The 20,588-nt window shown below is 44.6% G+C and overlaps 1 protein-coding gene across 1 annotated transcript; it reads left to right on the top strand.

Annotated features, from left to right (window-relative positions):
• Positions 1-2,083: 2,083 nt before the first annotated feature.
• On the top strand, positions 2,084-19,653 carry LOC139285253 (coagulation factor X). The gene is made up of 10 exons (XM_070905782.1): positions 2,084-2,138; positions 2,707-2,879; positions 3,192-3,216; positions 7,035-7,148; positions 10,958-11,092; positions 15,664-15,971; positions 16,534-16,648; positions 17,130-17,326; positions 17,412-17,537; positions 19,411-19,653. The coding sequence occupies exons 1-10, from the start codon at positions 2,084-2,086 to the stop codon at positions 19,651-19,653; spliced, it is 1,491 nt and encodes a 496-aa protein (XP_070761883.1).
• The last annotated feature ends 935 nt before the right edge of the window (positions 19,654-20,588 follow it).

The raw sequence follows: 20,588 nt of genomic DNA, 5'->3' as shown, positions 1-20,588 counted from the left end.
GCCAAGCCCTGCTTCCACCTCCTGAGTTGTCTAACGGTTTGCCAGAACTTCCTTGAGGCCAACCAAAAGTCCTTCTCCATAGCCTCCCCGAACTCTTCCCACACCCAGGTTTCGGTTTCCACAACCACCGGAGCTGCAGCCCCCCTGGCCTCCTGGTACCTGTTTGCTGCTTTAGGAGACCCCCAGGCTTCTTCAGCCTGAAGGCTTCCTTCGCTGCTGGTGCCCACCAACGGGTTCTTAGGTTGCCTTCACGACGGACACCGTCAATCTTCCTCAGGAAAATCCTGGTAGCCGCCTCCACAATGGAGGCTTTGAACATGGCACACGCAGATTCCACTTCCCCAGCCTCCCTCGAGATGCACAAGATTTTTTTCTGGAGGTGGGAGTTAAAGACCTTGTGGAAAGGGGCCTCAGTCAAACGTTCCCAGTTCACCCTCACTACACAATTGGGTTTAGCAGGTCTGTCCTGGAGCCTGCACCGTCATCTGATCCAACTCTCCACCAGGTGGTGATCAGTAAACAGCTCTGCTCCTCTCTTCACCCAAGTGTCCGAGACATCTAAATCAGGTGACACATATTTAACCTGTTTGGTAGTATGCAGGCACAATTTTTCCCACAGATTTGTCTTGTAGGATCAAATGAACTGGTATGTCCTTTGACCTTCACCATCTCATCACGTCCTTTACAGGTTGGTGATCTAAATCAAAGTGAATGTAGACTTGTCTGTTATTGTGTCCTCTTTGTCCCGTTGGTATGACGTCTGTGTCAATATTTGAATTGTGGTTAACGATCAATCGATCAGCTACGTCCTCCATTTTACCTCCAAACAGACAACAAGCGTCTGTCCTCACAGGAGACAGCAGGAGACAACAAGAGACAGCAGGAGACACCAGGACACAAGAGACAGCAGAAGACAACAGGAGACAACAAGAGACAGCAGGAGACACCAGGACACACCAGGACACAAGAGACAGCGGGAGACGACAGAAGACAATAAGAGACAGCAGATGACGACAGGACACAACAGAAGACAACAGGTAGGACCGTCCAGTTTCAGCAGAACAGGTTCTCATTCTTCAGCTTGCATTCACAGTAATACCAAGGTTCTCAACCTGCGGGTCATAGCTCCACTCAGGGTCCTTTAATACAGAGACGAGGTTTCTACAGACCTCCAGAACTGAAGCAACCAGTTGATGTTTGCTTTGTACAAGAATAGATTTGAAATACATTTTGATTTGTAGACAATAGGATCGATTTGTTGCTCTGTTAATACTGAAAACTAGAATATAAAAGTAAACCAAACCTAAAGTCACAGGCTGAGACACAACCGGTTTGGGTTCGGATGTCTGACTGAATGTTTTCTTAAGTTGAGACAAACAGCTGATGTCATTTAGAGTCGGTGTTGAAAACTAACCCTAACCCTAAAAATATAGAAACAACTTTTCTGATCTTTAGCTCTTTACCACCAGTGGAGTAAACAGTTTCAAGTTTATCCTGAAGGCGGCGCCAGAGGAAAGTTCACGTCATCTGTACCTTCGCCTTTTTAGGAAATTTCAGACGCAGACTCTCAGGTTCAGCGGTGCTTTTACCTGAATGCTCATGTTTGCAGTTAGCATGTTAAGGTTTGATAATGCCAAATGTCAATATCTTGAAGTCTGACAGGAATTAGTTTTACAAGAATCCTGTCATGAACTGAAGTGTTGAAGAAGTTTGATCTGATGATGGCGCTAGATGAAGAGTCAGAGGATCACCAAAGTTATTACAGTTCATCCTGAGGGGACCATGAAGGTCTGAACCACATTTCATCACAATGCATCCAACAGTTGTTGAGATGTTTCAGTCTGGACCAAAGAGGTGGACCAAGTGCCATGCTGCTAAAAATCCCAGAATGCACCATGATTATTATAACATTACACCATATCACACACATGTTGAGCTGCGTTCACATGGCGTTTAATCACAGAATCACTGACTGAACCTGTTCTGATAAAACTTCTCTTCTTCTAACAGAGGATAACTTCCTGTCTGTGTTTGTCTGCAGGCCAACAGGCAGGCAGGCAGACAGACAGGCAGACAGACAGACATGCTGCCAGCTCTGACCTTGCTGCTCATCTGCTCTGCACTGATCGAATGTACAGGTGAGACTTGATCACTTTTTTAAAAACATCATATATATTTAAATTTTATTTTTGTTTTATTCTATTTTATGTGTATATGTACATTTATATTTGTGCTTCAGCAACACATCAAATGTCATGCAATAAAGTATATTGAATTTAATTGAAATTGACTGATGGACAGGTAGTACCTGCTGAGTTCTCTATGATGCTAGTAGAAGTACTACAGTATTTGTTGGATCAGTACTCAACTACTTTAATGCTGAAATCATTACAACAACAGAACATTTATTTATTTATTAAAGACTGATTTATTATTATTATATTTGTGTCTCTATTTACATGATTTCTTAACTGGTTTGTATTTCTGCAAATGTCAACCCCCTTCAGTGTGTTTCATCTCCACAGGAGAAATATTTAAGATTTCCTGAATATATTCACATGTATTAAAGTTGTATTAATAAGAATAATATTAGTCGTATCACCAGTATGTGTGTGCACCCCGATACACTCTGTCATGTTTCATTCAGCTCCAGCTGCAGGTTCTACTGTTGTTCAACTTGTTTCTGTCATTTTGTCCACCCCTCAGTGTTCCTGGATCCGTTGTCGGCAGGTCAGATCCTCCGCTCATCCTCCAGGAGGCGTCGAGCCAACTCCTTCTTCCTGGAGGAGATGTTACCAGGAGACCTGGAGAGGGAGTGTTATGAGGAGAGCTGCTCGCAGGAGGAGGCCGCCGAGATCTTCCAGACCAAAGAGAAAACGGTAAGGAACAAGAAGGTCCAAACTGAGGGTTGAGACCCCACAGGAGGTCACTGAAAGCACATACTGGGTTTTGAGTGAAACAACACTAACATAATGTGGTCTGGTGTCTTTTTTAATACAACCACTGGGGGGCACCAAACATTTTCAATTTTTACACACAGAAGCTTCAATATTTTATGTTCAGAGTTTTCTGATTGTCTTCTTCCAAACAACATCCAGTCACCTGTGGAGGTAAAAGGTCACATCACCCTGACTGTACACAGAATTACTCTCAGTACTGCATATATTAACTCTGACTTTCTTGTTCCACAGCTGGAGTTTTGGTACAAATACACAAGTGAGTATTACATTACATTTATCTAGCTGATTAACCATGTGGATACAACCCAAGAATTACACAACTCATTGAAAACATCAACTTCTTCAAATATGCTGGACTGCTTCAAGTGTTGCATTTAGAGGCAATAAGTTTGTTATTTATAGGCCAAAGTGCCATCTGAACAGATGAGTTTTCAGTCTGCGATGGAAGATGTGTAGAGTTTTTTCTCTCCTGATGTTGATGAAGAGCTCACTCCGCCATTGTGGAGCCAGGATGGCAAACAGTTGGGATTTTGTTGAGCAGTTGCTGGGCCGCAGCATTAGCAGCATGGTAGGCAAGTACCAGTGTCGAATGTGTGTTGAATCGGACTCGAGCAGCCACCAGTGGCCGGTGCAGGGTGCGGAGGAGTGATGTAGTGTAGGAGAACTTGGTTGAAGACCAGCCAAGCTGCTCCATTCTGGATGTGGTGAGGGGGGTGAAGAGCCTGAGACTCTCAGTTCTTTGATGGTGAAGTAGAGGATTTGGTGATTCGCCGTGTCAAATGCTGATGAAAGGTCCGGCAGGATAATGACGGAAGAGAGGGAGGCGACTCTAGAAATGTGGAGTTCCTCTGTGATGGCAAGCAAGGCAGTCTCAGTTCAGTGGCCTGCCTTGAAACCAGCCCGGTGGAGGTCAAGAAGGTTGTTCTGATGGAGATATGCAGAAAGTTGAGTGAACACAGCATACAGTGGAAATTCATCATCAATATTATGAAACAAAACTGATGTTCAGACAGATGATTCATATTAACGCCACCCCCGCTGGTCTGAATGTAGAGATTCTGGTCCAGATGTTATTTATTCATTTCAGAATCAGAAATACTTTATTGATCCCCGGGGGGAAATTACAGTTACATGTGCTCCCCTTCAAGAGTAGAAAAGTAGCATAAATTTAGAAATTAGAAGTATGTACAAATATAAAATATGAAAAATAAAAATAAAATATACACATTTTTACGTGAAAAGAAAAAATATATACAATAACACTGTATATGTATATGGGTATAGATACACACCCATGTATTGCACTGGTAGGTGAAATATGTCCAGAATCAGTCTGTTTATTCTGAGTGTCTGATACTGACAGTTGAACAGTTGGCCACAGGCATAGCATAATCCAGCAGATGCTGAAGGACCTCAGCCGCCTCAGAAACTAGAGACGGCTCTGGCCCTTCCTGTAGAGGGCATTAGTGTTCTTCACCCAGTCCAGTTTATTGTCAATGTGGACTCCCAGGTACTTATAATCCTCTACAATGTCCACACTGACCCCCTGGATGGAAACAGGGGTCATCGGTGCCTTGGTCCTCCTCAGATCCACAGTCAGTTCCTTTGTCTTTGTCACGTTGAGCTGCAGATGGTTCTGCTCGCACCATGTGACAAAGTTGTCCACAGCAGCCCTGTACTCCTCCTCATCACCCTTACTGATATATCCAACTATTGCTGAGTCATCAGAAACCTTCTCAAGATGGCAGGTCTCTGTGCAGTAGCTGAAGTCCGTGGTGTAGATGGTGAAGAGGAAGGGAGAGAGGACAGTCCCCTGCGGGGCCCTGGTGTTGCTGACCACTCTGTCTGACACACAGTGTTGCAAGCGCACATACTGTGGTCTGCCAGTCAGGTAGCTGACAATCCAGGACACGAGGGGGGCGTCCACCTGCGTCTCCGTTAGCTTCTCACCCAGTAGAGCCGGACGGATGGTGTTGAATGCACTGGAGAAGTAAACGTGACTCTCACAGTGCTGGCCGGCTTATCCAGGTGGGCGTAGACGCGGTTGAGCAGGTAGATGATGGCATCCTCAAGTCCCAGTCGGGGCTGATAGGCAAACTGAAGGGAGTCCAAGTGTGGCTTGACCATGGGCCGGAGCTGCTCCAGGACGAGTCTCTCCAGGGTCTTCATGATGTGGGAGGTCAGTGCCACGGGTCTGTAGTCCTTGGAGCCACTGGAATGCGTCGTCTTAGGTACAGGAACGAGGCAGGACGTCTTCCACAGCACGGGGACCCTGGGGGCTGAGCAGGGCCCACAGTGTCAAATCTGTTAAAAAGCAGATTCAGTTTGTTGGCCCGGTCCACACTGCCTTCAACTCCTCTGTTGTTGGTCGGCCTGTAACCCGTGATGGTCCTCATTCCCCTCCAGACCTCTCTGATGTTGTTCTGCTGGAGTTTCCACTCTAGCTTCCTCCTGTACTTCTCCTTAGCCTCCCTGATCTTCACCTTCAGTTCCCCCTGGATCGTTCTCACCTCCTCCCTGTTGCCAGCTCTGAAAGCCCTCTTCTTTGCATTCAGGATGGCCTTGATGTCCTTTGTCACCCATGGCTTGTTGTTTGAATAACAATGAACAGTCCTTGCTGGGACAGTGGAGTCCACACAGAAGTTGATCTAGTCCGTGATGCACTCTGTGAGCCCATCAATGTCCTCTCCATGCGTCTCACACAGTGCCTGCCAGTCAGTCACCTCAAAACACACTAGGTGCACTAGGTTGTGGTCTGACCTACCCGGGGGGGGAGGGGAGAGGAGCTGTATGCATCCTTCACGTTAGCATGCAGCAAGTCCAGGGTCCTCTCCTCTCTAGTAAGACAGCTCACATACTGAGTGAAGCTGGGAAGTGTCTTAGCCATGGTGACGTGGTTGAAGTCACCCGAGATAGCAATGAATGCATTCAGGTGTTGAGTCTGTAGACGGGCCATGGTGGAGTAAATGACATTACACGCTGACGCCGGGTTGGCAGAGGGGGGGGGTGTAAACAATCACAACAATGGCATGTGAGAACTCCCTAGGCAAATAGTACAGTCTGAGTCCAACCGCCAACAGTTTAATGTCCGGGCAACGGACACGATCCTTGATGGTAATGTGGGAAGGATTGCACCACCTGTTGTTAGTCCGGACGGTCTGAAAGCCGTCGATGGTGACGTTGTCATCGGGAATGTCCTGGTGCAGCCATGTCTCCGTAAAGCATATTAAACTACACTCCTGGTACTCCCTCTGACTCCTGGCCAGTGCCGTCAGCTCGTCCATCTTGTTTGCCAGCGATCTCACATTGCCCATGATGAGAGAGGGGAGACATGGCTTATATCTCCTCTTCTCCATAAGCCTCTGCTGTCTCGACCCACCTCTCTTCTCTCGTCGCTTCGTTCCTCCTCTGCATCCTCTGTGTGTTTTTCTCCAGATTTCAGCGGGGATCTCCGATGTTCTGGTCTCCAAGCCGGCCAGCTTCAGAGTGATCAGCTGATCTCTGGAGTAAACAATGCGGCCCAGAAGTTGCTGCATGACTGTAGAATGTCTGAATGAAAGTAATTCTAGGGTGAAAAGTACCAGAACTCTCTCCACCAGCATGTTTGGAGAGGGCATAACTTCAAAAGTCGGTAGTTAAAAAATACAAAGTTATGATAAAGGAATAAAAGTAAGAAAAATAAGAAAACAAACAGGAGTGACTGTAACAGGCTGCATACACGGTTGGTGCATGTGCACTAATTACCTACCTTACTAATTTAAACCTGATTGAAAACTAATTTAAGGAACTTTTAATCTACAACATTTGACAAAACGATCTCACCACAAGGTTCAGTGGCAGTTGGTAGTTGTTCTGGTGCTTTCAATCATATCACATGATCTTCAGTTTGCCCAGTCGTCATGGTCAGATGTTATGTTAATTAATCTAAACCTAAAACTGATCTATTTTCATTTAAGAGTTGGAATAACTTCGACTTTGATTTATTGTAAATTAAGTTTAATTACCAGTGGCCAGTCTACCTGATGACATCATTCTACTTGGATGAATGAGGCGTGTCTTTCCTGTGTGTCGTAGATCTGAACCCCTGTCGGACCAACCCCTGCCTGAACGGAGGGATGTGCACTCTGGACCGAGGAGAATTCATGTGTCTCTGTCCTCCTCAGTACCATGGCAAGACCTGCGACTCAGGTAAACAACATCTGTAACTCTGGTAAACAACACCTGTGACTCAGGTAAACATCACCTGTAAGTCTGGTTAACACCTGCGACTCAGGTAAACAACATCTGTAACTCAGGTAAACACCTGTAACTCTGGTAAACAACACCTGTAACTCAGAATCAGAATCAGAAACTGTTTATTGCCAAGTAACATACATTACAAGGAATTTGAAAGGTAAAAAAGAAAATAAGATAAGATAAATAACAAACAGTGCAGTGACCAAATAAAGTGTCCAGTAGGGGGTGGGTGCGTTAATGTAACGCAGGGGGGACAGGGGCGGTGTACGTTAATATAACGTATAACTTGTGTTTGTGTTGGGGGGGGGGGGGGGTCAGTGCAAGTCTTCTCACCAGAGATGAGTCCAATGAGGGTGGTGTAATCCGCAAACTTCAGGAGCTTGACGGACTGGTGATTGGAGGTGCAGCTGTTGGTGTACAGAGAGAAGAGTAGAGGAGAAAGAACGCAGCCTTGAGGGGAGCCGGTGCTGATCGTCCGCGAGTCTGAGACGTGTTTTCCCAGCTTCACGTGCTGCTTCCTGTCAGACAGGAAATCTGTGATCCACCTGCAGGTGGGGTCAGGCACGTTCAGCTGGGAGAGCTTGTCCTGAAGAAGAGCCGGGACGATCGTGTTGAAGGCAGAGCTGAAGTCCACGAACTGGATCCTGGCGTAGGATCCTGCGGAGTCCAGGTGCTGGAGGATTAAATGTAGGGCCAAGTTGACGGCATCGTCTACAGACCTGTTGGCTCTGTAGGCGAACTGCAGGGGGTCCAGCAGAGGGTCAGTGATGGATTTGAGGTGGGACAAAACCAGGCGTTCAAATGATTTCATGACCACAGAGGTCAGGGCGACGGGTCTGTAGTCATTTAATCCTGTGGGCCCTGTTTTTTTGGGGACGGGGATGATGGTGGAGGCTTTGAAGCAGGCTGGCATGACGTGGCATGTCTCCAGTGAGGTGTTGAAGATGTCTGTGAACACTGGAGACAGCTGATCGGCGCAGCGCTTCAGGCAGGATGGAGAGATGGAGTCTGGTCCAGCAGCTTTCCGGGGGTTTTGTCTCTTGAAGAGCCTGTTCACATCAGAGGTGTCGATGTTGGAGGGGGGGGGCACTGTGGGGGGCAGCTGTGGTGTTAAGAGGTGTGAGAGTTCAGCCCCAGGTGTGATGAGGGGGTTGGGGCTGTTGGGGTGGAGCTGGTGGGTGATAGTGTGGGGGATGGTGTCAGGACTGTCCCATTGTCTTTCAAAGCGACAGTAGAAGTTGTTGAGGCTGTTGGCGAGGCGTCGGTGATCTGCCTGAGCCCCCTCCACACAGAAGCAGAGTCGTTGGAGGAGAACTGGTCTTGTTGTCTCTCTGAGTACAGTCGTTTAGCTTCCCTCACCGCCTTGCTAAACTTGTACTTGGCTTCCTTAAACTCTGCTCTGTTACCACTCTTAAATGCCTCTTCCTTTTCCAACCTCAACTGTCGCAGTCTTGCTGTGAACCAGGGTTTGTCATTGTTATATTATATATTTTTATATATAATATAATATATATATATATTTTTTTATATATTTTCTTCCCCTCTGCAGTCAACCTGACAAACTTACATTGACACCCCCCCCCAACGCAAACACAAGTTATACGTTATATTAACGTACATCACCCCTGTCCCCCCTGCGTTACATTAATGCACCCACCCCCTACTGGACACTTTATCTGGACACTTTGCTTTATTTTGGTCACTGCACTGTTTGTTATTTATCTTATATTATTTTTATTTTTATTCTTATTTTACCTTTTATATTCTACATATTTGTTGTCAAAACAATAGTACCTTCAGACCACGGCCACGTCCTTGTAATGTATGTTACTTGTATGGTTAATTTCTAATTCCCCAGATGTAGGCGATGATCCAATGATGGAAGGGAACTCCGCTGATACTGACTTTTCACATAATATTGTTTATTTGCATCAAAGATCAGGATCAACAGGCATGCGCATCTAGACCTGTACAGCACCCGTAGCCGAATCAGTACTGCTGCCTCGAACACTGTTCAAACTCGTCTTTTATACATTTAGGCATACATGGGGTCCTACAATGACACACGAGTCTGTAAACCTCTGTTTCCAATCTAGGGGCCCCTCAGTACCCCAAAACCGATGATAGACAAGTTATTTTGACAGCAGTCTAGGGGTCAGGAAAAGAGACCTCTCAGAATGACCTTTCACATACCCTGACCTCTATCGCATAACCTCCCACATACCGAGGGAGACCACCTCCAACAATAATCAATCTTATCAGTATGGGGCCCCAACATCTGCTAGTTGTTTACCTGGAACATTGCATACGTGGCAACTTTGTACTGCATATCATTTTATGAAAAGACTACTTTTATGATTAGTATCAAATAATACACATCACTTGGCAATAAACAGTTTCTGATTCTGATTCTGATAACTCACCCTGGTGCGAGTTGGTACGCAGCAGTCCTCACATAAGCTGATATAGGACGTCACAGCCTCTGTGTACTCATCCAGACTGTTGGTAGCAGTCCTGAAAACATCCCAGTCAGTGCAGTCCAAACACGCCTTCAGGTCCTCTGCAGCTTCACTGGTCCACTGCTTTGATGTTCTCGCAACAGGCTTAGAAAGTTTTATGCCTGTATGCAGGAATCAGGTGGACTATGTCGTGGTCAGAGTGTCCCAGTGCAGCGCGGGTGACGGCGTGAAAAGCATTACTGAGTCACTGAGGACAATAACTAAGGAGTCCGGGTTGGTCCGCTCTGTTTCCAGTATCTGGTCGGCGAGTGCGCGCTGTGCGTCCTGCACGTTGGCCTCCGGTGGAATGTAAACACCGACCAGAATGAATGAAACGAACTCACTGGGGGAGTAGTAGGATTTACAGTTAATGAAAAAAGTTTCCAGGGAAGGAGAGCAATGCCGTCGGATCACTGTCACGTCATTACACCAGCTACTGTTGATGTAGAAACAAATACCTCCACCCTTGCCGGAGAGGTGCGCGTCGCTGTCCGCTCGGAGAAGCTGGAATCCGTCCAGCTGCAGCGTCGCGTCTGGAGTTCTTTCCCCCAGCCATGTCTCCGTGAAGCACAAAACAGCAAATGAATAAAAGTCCTTGTTTCTCCTCATCAGTAACTGGAGTTCATCCATCTTATTTCCCAACTCTGGTAAACAACACCTGTGACTCAGGTAAACAATAACTGTGACTCGAATAAACAACACCTGTAACTCAGGTAAACAACACCTGTAAGTCTGGTAAACAACAACTGTGACTCAGGTAAACACCTGTAACTCTGGTAAACAACACCTGTGACTCTGGTAAACAACACCTGTAACTCAGAATCAGAATCAGAAACTGTTTATTGCCAAGTAACATACATTACAAGGAATTTGCCGTGGTCTGATGGTAAATAACACCCACTGAGGTAAACATCAGTATTATGGGCAGTTGTTACTGTAGTATCAGCAGTATCATGTGCAGTTGTTATAGTAGTAAATGGTAAATGATCTCACTTATATAGCGCTTTTCAACCTTCGCAGTTCCCAAAGCGCTTTACAGCTAAGTCTCACTCACACATTCACACACCAACTGCGCCCCCATGCCGTACAGCAGTATTCTGTGCAGTTATTACAGTAGTGTTAGCAGTATTATGTATAGTTGTTACAGTAATATCAGCAGTATTATGTGTAGTTGTTACAGTTGTATCAGCAGTATTATGTGTAGTCGCCCTGCTGACTGTGTATTCATGCATATCTGTTTTAATAATTGTGTGTTTTTAATAGTGGTGTTGGAGTGTCGTTATAGAAACGGTGGCTGTATGCAGTACTGCAGAGACCTGCTGGGTGGAGCCGGAGTTCAGTGTGACTGCGCTGATGGATTCAAATTGGAGCCTGACAGACACAGATGCTCCAAGTCTGGTAACACTCACAGAACTTATGGGACTAATATAACTGAATTAAATGCCGATGCAAGCACTTCCTTAAATACAACATATATACAACACTACTAATACTACTGCAACTACTGCACAAAATACTACTGATACTACTGTAACTACTAAACACAATACTACTGATACTCCTGTAACTACTAAACACTATAATACTGATACTACTGTAACTACTTAACGCAATACTACTGACACCACTGTAACGACTGCACACAGTACTACTGATAAGACTGCATACAATTTAATTAAATTCAATTACATTTATATAGCGCCAAATCACAACAAAATTCATCTCATGACACTTTACAAATAGAGCAGGTCTAGACCGACTCTTTATGATGTTATTACAGAGACCCAACAGTTACCCACCCAAAACCCCATACCGACTGTGTCTGCCCCCCCCCCCCCCCCCACTTCAATTAATTCAATCAAAAGTAAGCAGGAGAGGAGTCATTAATAAAAACTAAAAAATTAATAACCCTAACCCAAAAAAGCTTACACCAGATATCTATCTGATAGTGCTATAGCTAAATTTAAGGAAGTGATTCCATCGGCATTTCAATGCCATGTCTCAATACAACTGAGGACTCCTATGCTAACCTTAGTCCCTCCCAAACTGACCGTCTTGTTGACGCAAAGCTGTTATTGCTATTATTAATCATATCTCAGTTATTATTACAGCTGTAACTACTATTATCAGTCATATTTCCATTATTATTATAATTATAGTTTCTATGGTTACTGCTGGTGCTGCTATATATCTCTGCCTGCCTGTCTGTCTGTCTGTCTGTCTCTGTCTGTCTGTCTCACTCGCTGTCTGTCTCTCTCTTTCTCTCTCTCTCTCTGTCTCTCTCTCTCTCTGTCTCTGTCTCTCTCTCTCTCTCTCTCTCTCTGTCTCTCTCTCCGTCTCTGTCTCTTTCTGTCTGTCTCTGTCTCTCTCTCTCTCTCTCTCTCTCTCTCTCTCTGTCTCTCTCTGTCTGTCTCTGTCTCTGTCTCTCTCTCTCTCTCTCTCTCTCTCTCTCTCTGTCTCTCTGTCTCTGTCTCTCTCTCTCTCTCTCTCTCTCTCTGTCTCTCTCTCCGTCTCTGTCTCTTTCTGTCTGTCTCTGTCTCTCTCTCTCTCTCTCTCTCTCTCTCTGTCTCTCTCTGTCTGTCTCTGTCTCTGTCTCTCTCTCTCTCTCTCTCTCTCTCTCTCTGTCTCTCTGTCTCTCGTCCGCCTACAGTCTGGTTCTGCTCGAGGTTTCTGCCTCTTAAAGGAAGTTTTTCCTTGCCACTGTCTCCATAGTGCTTCTCATGGTGGGACCTGTTGGGTCTCTGTAATAACAATAAAGAGATAATAATTATAAAGAGTCGGTCTGGACCTGCTCTGTCTGTAAAGTGTCATCAGATGACTTGTTGTGATTGGGCGTTGAATTCCCACTATGAGCAAGCACTATGGAGACAGTGGAGAGAGAGAGAGACACATAGAGACACAGACAGACAGGCAGAGATGTATGGCAGCACCAGCAGTAGCCGTAGCAACTGTAATTATAATAACAATGGAAATATGACTGATAATAGTAGTTACAGCTATAATAATAACTGAGATATGATTAATAATAGGAATAACAGCTTTAATAGTAACAGAACTATGACTAATAATAATAACTGTAGTGATGAGAGTCAAGCAGGCCCATGGCAGCAGCAGCCAAGCGTACCAGGACCACGATCCACAGGAACCTGCGAGACGACAAAGCACAAAGAAACTCCGGGAAGATATGAAGTTAGTAACATGCATTGGAGGGAGATGAATGTGTAAAGAAACCTGGGGTTGTTCTTGTTCTCTTCTATTAATGATGAGTAATAGGCTGCTCTGGCTTTACAGAGGGCCTTCCTATAAGTTCTAAGACTATCTTGCCAAATCAAACGTGATTAGTGACGGACTAAGGTTAGCATAGGAGTCCTCAGTTGTATTGAGACATGGCATTGAATTAAATGCTGATGGAATCACTTCCTTAAATACAACATACATACAACACTACTAATACTACTGCAACTACTGCACAAAATACTACTGATACTACTGTAACTACTGCGCACAGTACTACTGATCAGAATCAGAATCAGAAATACTTTATTGATCCCCTGGGGGAAATTATACAGTACCAGTGCTCCCATTCAAGAGTAGAAAGTAGCATAAATTTAGAAATAAAAGTACGTACAAAATATAAAAAATAAGAAATAGTAAATAAAAATATACACATTTACAATGTTTAAGTGAAAAATAAAAGTAAAAAATATATACAAAAACAGTGTATATGTATGTATTGCACTATTGTGTATGGCTACATACTATATGTATTGCACTGACATTTAAAGAATAAATAATAGTGAGGAAGTATATGTAGAAGATTTTCAGTCTGTTTCTTCTGAGTGTCTGACACTCAGAGGGAGGAGTTGAACAGTTTGATGGCCACAGGCAGGAATGATTTCCTGTGGCACTCTGTTGTACATTTGGGAGGAATGAGTCTCCCACTGACATTTAAAGAATAAATAATAGTGAGGAAGTATATGTAGAAGATTTTCAGTCTGTTTCTTCTGAGTGTCTGACACTCAGAGGGAGGAGTTGAACAGTTTGATGGCCACAGGCAGGAATGATTTCCTGTGGCACTCTGTTGTACATTTGGGAGGAATGAGTCTCCCACTGAAGCTGCTCTTGTGTCTGACCAGTACGTCATGGAGAGGATGTGAAACATTGTCCAAGATGACCCACAGCTTGGACAGCATCCTCCTCTCTGACACCACCATCAGAGAGTCCAGCTCCACCCCCACAACGTCACTGGCCTTGCGGATCAGTTTATTGAGTCTGTTGGAGTCCGCCACCCTAAGCCTGCTGCCCCAGCATGCAACAGCATAGAGGATAGCACTGGCCACCATAGACTCATAGAACATCCTCAGCATAGTCCGGCAGATGTTGAAGGACCTCAGCCCCCTCAGAAAATAGAGATGGCTCTGGCCCTTCCTGTAGAGGGCATTAGTGTTCTTCACCCAGTCCAGTTTATTGTCAATGTGAACTCCCAGATACTTGTAATCCTCTGACAATGTCCACCCTGACCCCCTGGATGAAAACAGGGGTCATCGGCACCTTGGTCCTCCTCAGATCCACAGTCAGTTCCTTTGTCTTTGTCACGTTGAGCTGCAGGTGGTTCTGCTCGCACCATGTGACACAGTTGTCCACAGCAGCCCTGTACTCCTCCTCATCACCCTCACTGATACATCCAACTACTGCTGAGTCATCTGAAACCTTCTGAAGATGGCAGGTCTCAGTGCAGTAGCTGAAGTCCGTGGTGTAGATGGTGAAGAGGAAAGGAGAGAGGACAGTCCCCTGCGGGGCCCCGGTGTTGCTGACCAGTCTGCCTGACACACAGTGTTGTAAGCGCACATACTGTGGTCTGCCAGTCAGGTAGTTGGCAATCCAGGACACGAGGGGGGCATCCACCTGCATCTCCGTCAGCTTCTCACCCAGTAGAGCCAGAGGGATGGTGTTGAACGCACTGGAGAAGTAAAAAAAACGTGACTCTCACAGTGCTCGCCGGCTTATCCAGGTGGGCGTAGACGCGGTTGAGCAGGTAGATGACGGCATCCTCAACTCAAGTCAGGGCTGATAGGCGAACTGAAGGGGGTCCAAGTGTGGCTTGACCATGGGCCGGAGCTGCTCCAGGACGGGTCTCTCCAGGGTCTTCATGATGTGGGAGGTCAGTGTCACGGGTCTGTAGTCCTTGGAGCCACTGAGACGCGTCGTCTTCAGTACAGGAACGAGGCAGGACGCCTTCCACAGCACGGGGACCCTCTGAAGACTCAGACTCATGTTGAAGACAGCTGATCTCAAACAATACGGACCAGAAGTTGCTGCGCAACTGTCCGATGTTTGAATGAAAATAATTCCAGAGTGAAAAAAAGTACCAGAACTCTCTACCTGCATGTTTGGAGAGGGCACAACTTCAAAAGTCAGTATTTTAGTACTGAGTTAAATAAAGGAATAGCAGAAAAGAAAGAAAAAATAAGAAAACAAACAGGAGCGACTATAACAGGCTGCATGCACGGTCGGCGCATGTGCACTTCTGTAACTACTGCACACTGTACTACTGATACATGTTACAGCTGTTTTAGTGCACATGTAACAATGATACTTTCTGTTCGGGTTATTGACACACATACACCGTCCTGCTGCCCCAAATACTCACTAGAGCACCAAATGTGGATTCATCCCCAACAGATGCACTATTTCCTCCTGTTTGTTTGATAAGAACTACAGCGAGCAGCTGTTTGAGGAAATGACTGAGCCTTTTTAAACGTGAACCTATACTATACTTTGTGAGGTGAGCTGAGAGCCACAGTCAGGAAGTCAGACAGGACTAAGAGACGCACTGACAGTTTGTTGGTTTGGATCTAAACATAATGGATTTGTAGACAATATGAAAAATATAGATCAACAGCAGACTGATGAACAGGATAAGTCTAAACGGTGACTTTTTGACAGTATTTTTTCTTCTTCCTGTCCAGCGTCATTCCCCTGTGGCCATCAGCAGAGTGAGTTTTTGAATCGAGGTCGCTCTCTGTGGAGTCGCTCTGAGCAGGTCAACGACACCATGGAGACGGACACCATGTTGGATGACAACAGCACAGACAGCATGGTGCCTAAACCCACTTTAACAGAGACAGAGGAGGCGTTGATGACAGTGAATGCAACATCTGGAGAGAGAGGAGGGAATGAGACAGAGCTGAGGCAGGAGGTTGGGGGAGGAGAGGAGGTGATGGAACCTCGTATTGTGAGTGGAGACCTGGAGAAACAAGGAGGAAGTCCCTGGCAGGTGTGGAGACATTTTGAATTAAAATTCATGTATTTAAAGTGCTATAGTATACATTTTTACGGTGTCTCTGGTAGTGAATCATCAGCTGAGTCTTTACAGTGACTTTCAGCTCCTTGTTTTTCTGTTCTGGTTCACTCTCAGCTCTCATAGCATTATGTTCAGACACAAAGCTGTAAGGAGCTACTGTACACTACCTGCTCAGCAGCAGCCAGACACTGTACACACATACATGCATGGAATATACTATGTATATAAATGGTAAATGGACCTCACGTTTCAACCTTAACGGTTCCCAAAGCGCTTTACATTATTCCCATTCACACACACATTCACACACTGATGGAGATGGAGCTGCTAACCACTGCACCATCATGCCGCCCCAATATATAATCAATGTACACCAATCTTAATGTTATTAATGTTCTCATTACTGTTATTGTGTACAAATATTTGGACAAATTGTATTTTGATGCTTTGGCAACATTGTTTTTTAAACGTTCATGCCAATAAAGCCTTTTGAATTAAACTGATTAAATTGTGTGTACTGTGTGTGTGTGTTCAGGTTCTGGTCCGCAGGTCTGATGGTTATGGTTTCTGTGGAGGGACTCTGGTCTCTGATCGTTGGGTGGTCTCTGCTGCTCACTGCTTTGAGGAGACTGCAGACCACGTTACTATAGGTGACAACATGTCTGTGTGTATTTGTGTTCCTGCTTCATGACATATAAAAAGTTTTAACTTCATCTCTTCATCTCTAAAGTACAAGTATTAAAATTTAAAAGTACTTGAGTATTTCCATTTTCTGTTACTTTATACTTCTACTTCACTACATTTATATGATAACTTTACTGACTTTGCAGATTCAGATTAATAATATAAAATATAAATCACCTAAAAATGATGATGTATTATAAAAAGTTTAGATAAAACTTTATCGATCCCTATGTGAAATTAAAATGAAAAGATGACTGCTGATCCAATACTGACCTTCTGTAGCAGAACATGAGTGTATAGAAACAACACTAAAACAATTAAAATCATGGCTGGATTAACCTACCAGAAGCCCATAGGGCATCATTTTTCTTTTGGGGTCTGTGGCAGTTAGTCTCAATAGTTTTTAATAATTTAATATAAACAGATTTTTAATGTCTCTGTGTCCAGGAGACTTTGATAAGAAGCGTCCTGATCCAGGTGAGCAACTGATAAAGGTTCAGAAGGTCATCGTTCATCCTCACTTCCACTCCTTCACCTTCGACAGCGACATCGCTCTGCTTTACCTAGCTCAGCCCATCATCAGGGGCCCCACCGCCATCCCTGCCTGCCTCCCCGACCCCCACCTCTCCAAATACCTACTGCAGGTAACTTTATTTCTAACACTGATGATTTTCAGTCTGTATGTTGACAGATCTGAGATCTGAGCTGACAGTTTGTTTGTGTGTTCAGGAGGGTAACCGGGGCGTGGTGACGGGCTGGGGGGCCACTCAGTACCTGGGCAGATCCTCTCGGTTCCTCAGGAAGGTGGCGCTCCCGGTGGTCAGCTACAGAGACTGCACCACATCCACTGAACAGGTGATCAGATCCACCTGAGAGCAGACACATTCATGGTCACTCTGCTGCTTCACCTGCAGGAGGCAGCGTTCACTAAATACAATACAATAGTTATAATACTTTGTTAGTTTCCCCATGCAGCAAAGATGAGCTTCACTTTAGTTTTTATGAATTAGATTGTTGACCAAAGAGACAATTCCCATTTCCATCCATGCATCCATCCATTTTCTTCTGCTTATCCGGGGCCGGGTCGTAGTGGCAACAGGCTAAGCAAGGCAGTCCAGACGTCCCTTTCCCCAACAACGTTTTCCAGCTCCTCCTGTGGGATCCTGAGGCGTTCCCAGGCCAGATGAGATATGTAATCCCTCCAGCCTGTCCTGGGTCTACCACGGGGTGTCCTACTAGTTGGACGTGCCCGAAAGACCTCCAAAGGAAGGCACAGGAGGCATCCTGATCAGATGACCAAACCACCTCAACTGGCTCCTTTCGACATGAAGGCGCAGCGGCTCTACTCCGAGCTCACTCCGGATTACTGAGCTCCATCTCAAGGCTAAGCCCAGACACCATGCGGAGGAAACTCATTTCAGCCACTTGTATCTGCGATCTCATTCTTTTGGTCACTGTCCCTATTTCCAGCAGCAATACATGCTGTACATGCTGTACACACTGTACACACTGAACCATCTTTATACACTGAACATACTGTTCACTGTACACACTGTAAACACTTTTCACACTGTTCACTGTATACACTTTTCACACTGTTCAATGTATACACTTTACACACTGTACTCACTGTACACACTGAATCATCTGTACTCACTGTACACTGTGTACACTGTACACACTTTTCACACTGTTCACTGTAAACACTGAACACACTGTACTCACTGTACTCACTGTACTTTCTGTCACTGTACACACTGTATACACTGTACATAATGAATTCACTGAACACACTATATATACTGAATACACTGAACACACTGTATATACTGAATACACTGAACACACTGTGTACACTGTACCATATGCACCATATGTACCATCTGTATACACTGAACACACTGTACACACTGTGTGCACTGTTCACTGTACAACCTCTATACAATACACTTTACACAATGTCCACTGTATAAACTGAGCACACTGTACACACTGAACACACTGCGCACTGTACACACTATATACACTGTACCATCTCAATATACCGTACACATCTTTCACTGGTACAGTATTCAGTGTGCACAGTGTGTGTTCACCTTTCACTGGTACAGTGTTCAGTGTGTACATTGTATAGAGATGGTACAGTGTATATAGAGTGTACAGTGTGTAAAGTGTGTTCAGTGTATAGTGTATACAGTGTACACAGTGTACAGTGAGTACAGTGTGAACAGTGTGTATTCACCGAACACACTGAACACACTGTACACAGTGTATACGCTGTATAATCTGTATACACTTTTCACACTGTTCACTGTATACACTGTACACACTGAACATACTGTACACAATGTGTACACTGGACATACATTACACAATGTACACATTAGACTGTACTTTCTGTCACTGTACACTGTACACACTGAACACACTGTTCACTATATCATCTGTATACACTGAACACACTGTACACATACTGTCAGTGTACACACTGCTTACTGTAAACACTGTACCATCAGTATACACTGAACAATGAACACACTGTATGCACTGTATACACTATACCATCTGCATGCACTGAATACACTGAACACACTTTACACACTGTTCACTGTACCAACTGTATACACTGCACCATCTGTATATACTGAAGACGGTCTATGTGAATGATGTCATCATGACCTCAATGTTGTCTTAAACTTGTTTCTGACATGTTGTCTCTGTCCTGCAGGTGATCACAGACAACATGTTCTGTGCAGGTTACCTGGAGGCCAGTATCGATGCCTGCAGTGGAGACAGTGGAGGACCGTTCGTGGTGAACTACAGAGGCACCTGGTTTCTGACCGGGGTGGTCAGCTGGGGAGAGAAATGTGCTGCAAAGGGGAAGTACGGAGTTTATACCCGACTGGGGAACTTCCTGAACTGGATCCGAGACACCATGGAGAGATTGGACATCAACGCCACAGAGAGCTGAGATAGCTGTGATCTGTTTGGCTGATTGGCATTGAGCTGTCATGTTTAACATCTGGTGCTGTAGTGAATATCTGCGTCCTCTCAGCTGGTTCCTCTGTGTGTTCTGCTTTTGTTCTTTTTCATTTTAACATAAAGGTTCAAGTTTGTGTTGTAACATTTAGTCACCCTGCAGGTTCATGTACTTTAACTAAGCTTACAGCAGATGTTTTAGAATCATAATTTGTTTCTAGTTCGGTTGTATGTTCACTTCACTAAACTGTCCTCAATAATTAGAGAAGCCATCTCTTTCTGATGAGATATGAAATGTTGACAACTCAAAGCTTTTCTTTGCAAAAAGTGTTTATTTTATTAATAAGACTTTTCATATAATGCATACATATGAGTGTAAGATAAAATAACACAGTAGTGAAAAAGAGATAGCATCAGTATAAGATACATATACGTGGAAATATAACAGTTATAACACAGTAACACTTTCAATACATGTCCAACACAAATATCTTTAATAATGTGGCTTCATCTGGTTCAGTTCGACTTTTCTCACAACTTCTTCCTGTTGTTATATTAAAGCCAAACATTTAATACAGTTGTACATCCTGCCAGTGCCCCCAACAGGCTGCAGCGTTCATTACAGCCACAAATGGAACAAATTGATGATTTACCTGCTCTTACAGTCTGAACAGAGTTTGTCCTGATGGTGGCGCTAGAGGAAAGATCATGGAGTCATTCAAATCTGAAGGGTTCATCCTCTGGAGAGCAGGAATATACAAAGTCATTATAATTATAAATGGCTGAAGGCAGCGTGTCAAAACAAACATCAATAAATAACAAAGGGAGTGTAGCAAAGGATTCTGGGATAGAAAATGAAGAGTACTGTTGTGTGTTAAAGTTCAGGTCTTTGGTGGAATTATTCATGACAACATTAAAGTCTCATTT

The sequence above is a fragment of the Enoplosus armatus genome, chromosome 5 (genome assembly GCF_043641665.1).
Source record: "Enoplosus armatus isolate fEnoArm2 chromosome 5, fEnoArm2.hap1, whole genome shotgun sequence".
Taxonomy (NCBI): Eukaryota; Metazoa; Chordata; class Actinopteri; order Centrarchiformes; family Enoplosidae; genus Enoplosus; species Enoplosus armatus.
Note: the sequence above shows the minus strand (reverse complement) of the source record. Positions and strands in the feature narration are given on the sequence as shown.

What these genes read in the sequence shown, in the direction of transcription:
- LOC139285253 (XM_070905782.1), top strand. Translation starts at nt 2,084, where the DNA reads ATGCTGCCAGCTCTGACCTTGCTGCTCATCTGCTCTGCACTGATCGAA. An exon ending in TGGCAAGACCTGCGACTCAG is followed by an intron (nt 7,149 to 10,957) that starts GTAAACAACATC and finishes TGTTTTTAATAG; the next exon opens with TGGTGTTGGAGTGTCGTTAT. An exon ending in TGCAGACCACGTTACTATAG is followed by an intron (nt 16,649 to 17,129) that starts GTGACAACATGT and finishes CTCTGTGTCCAG; the next exon opens with GAGACTTTGATAAGAAGCGT.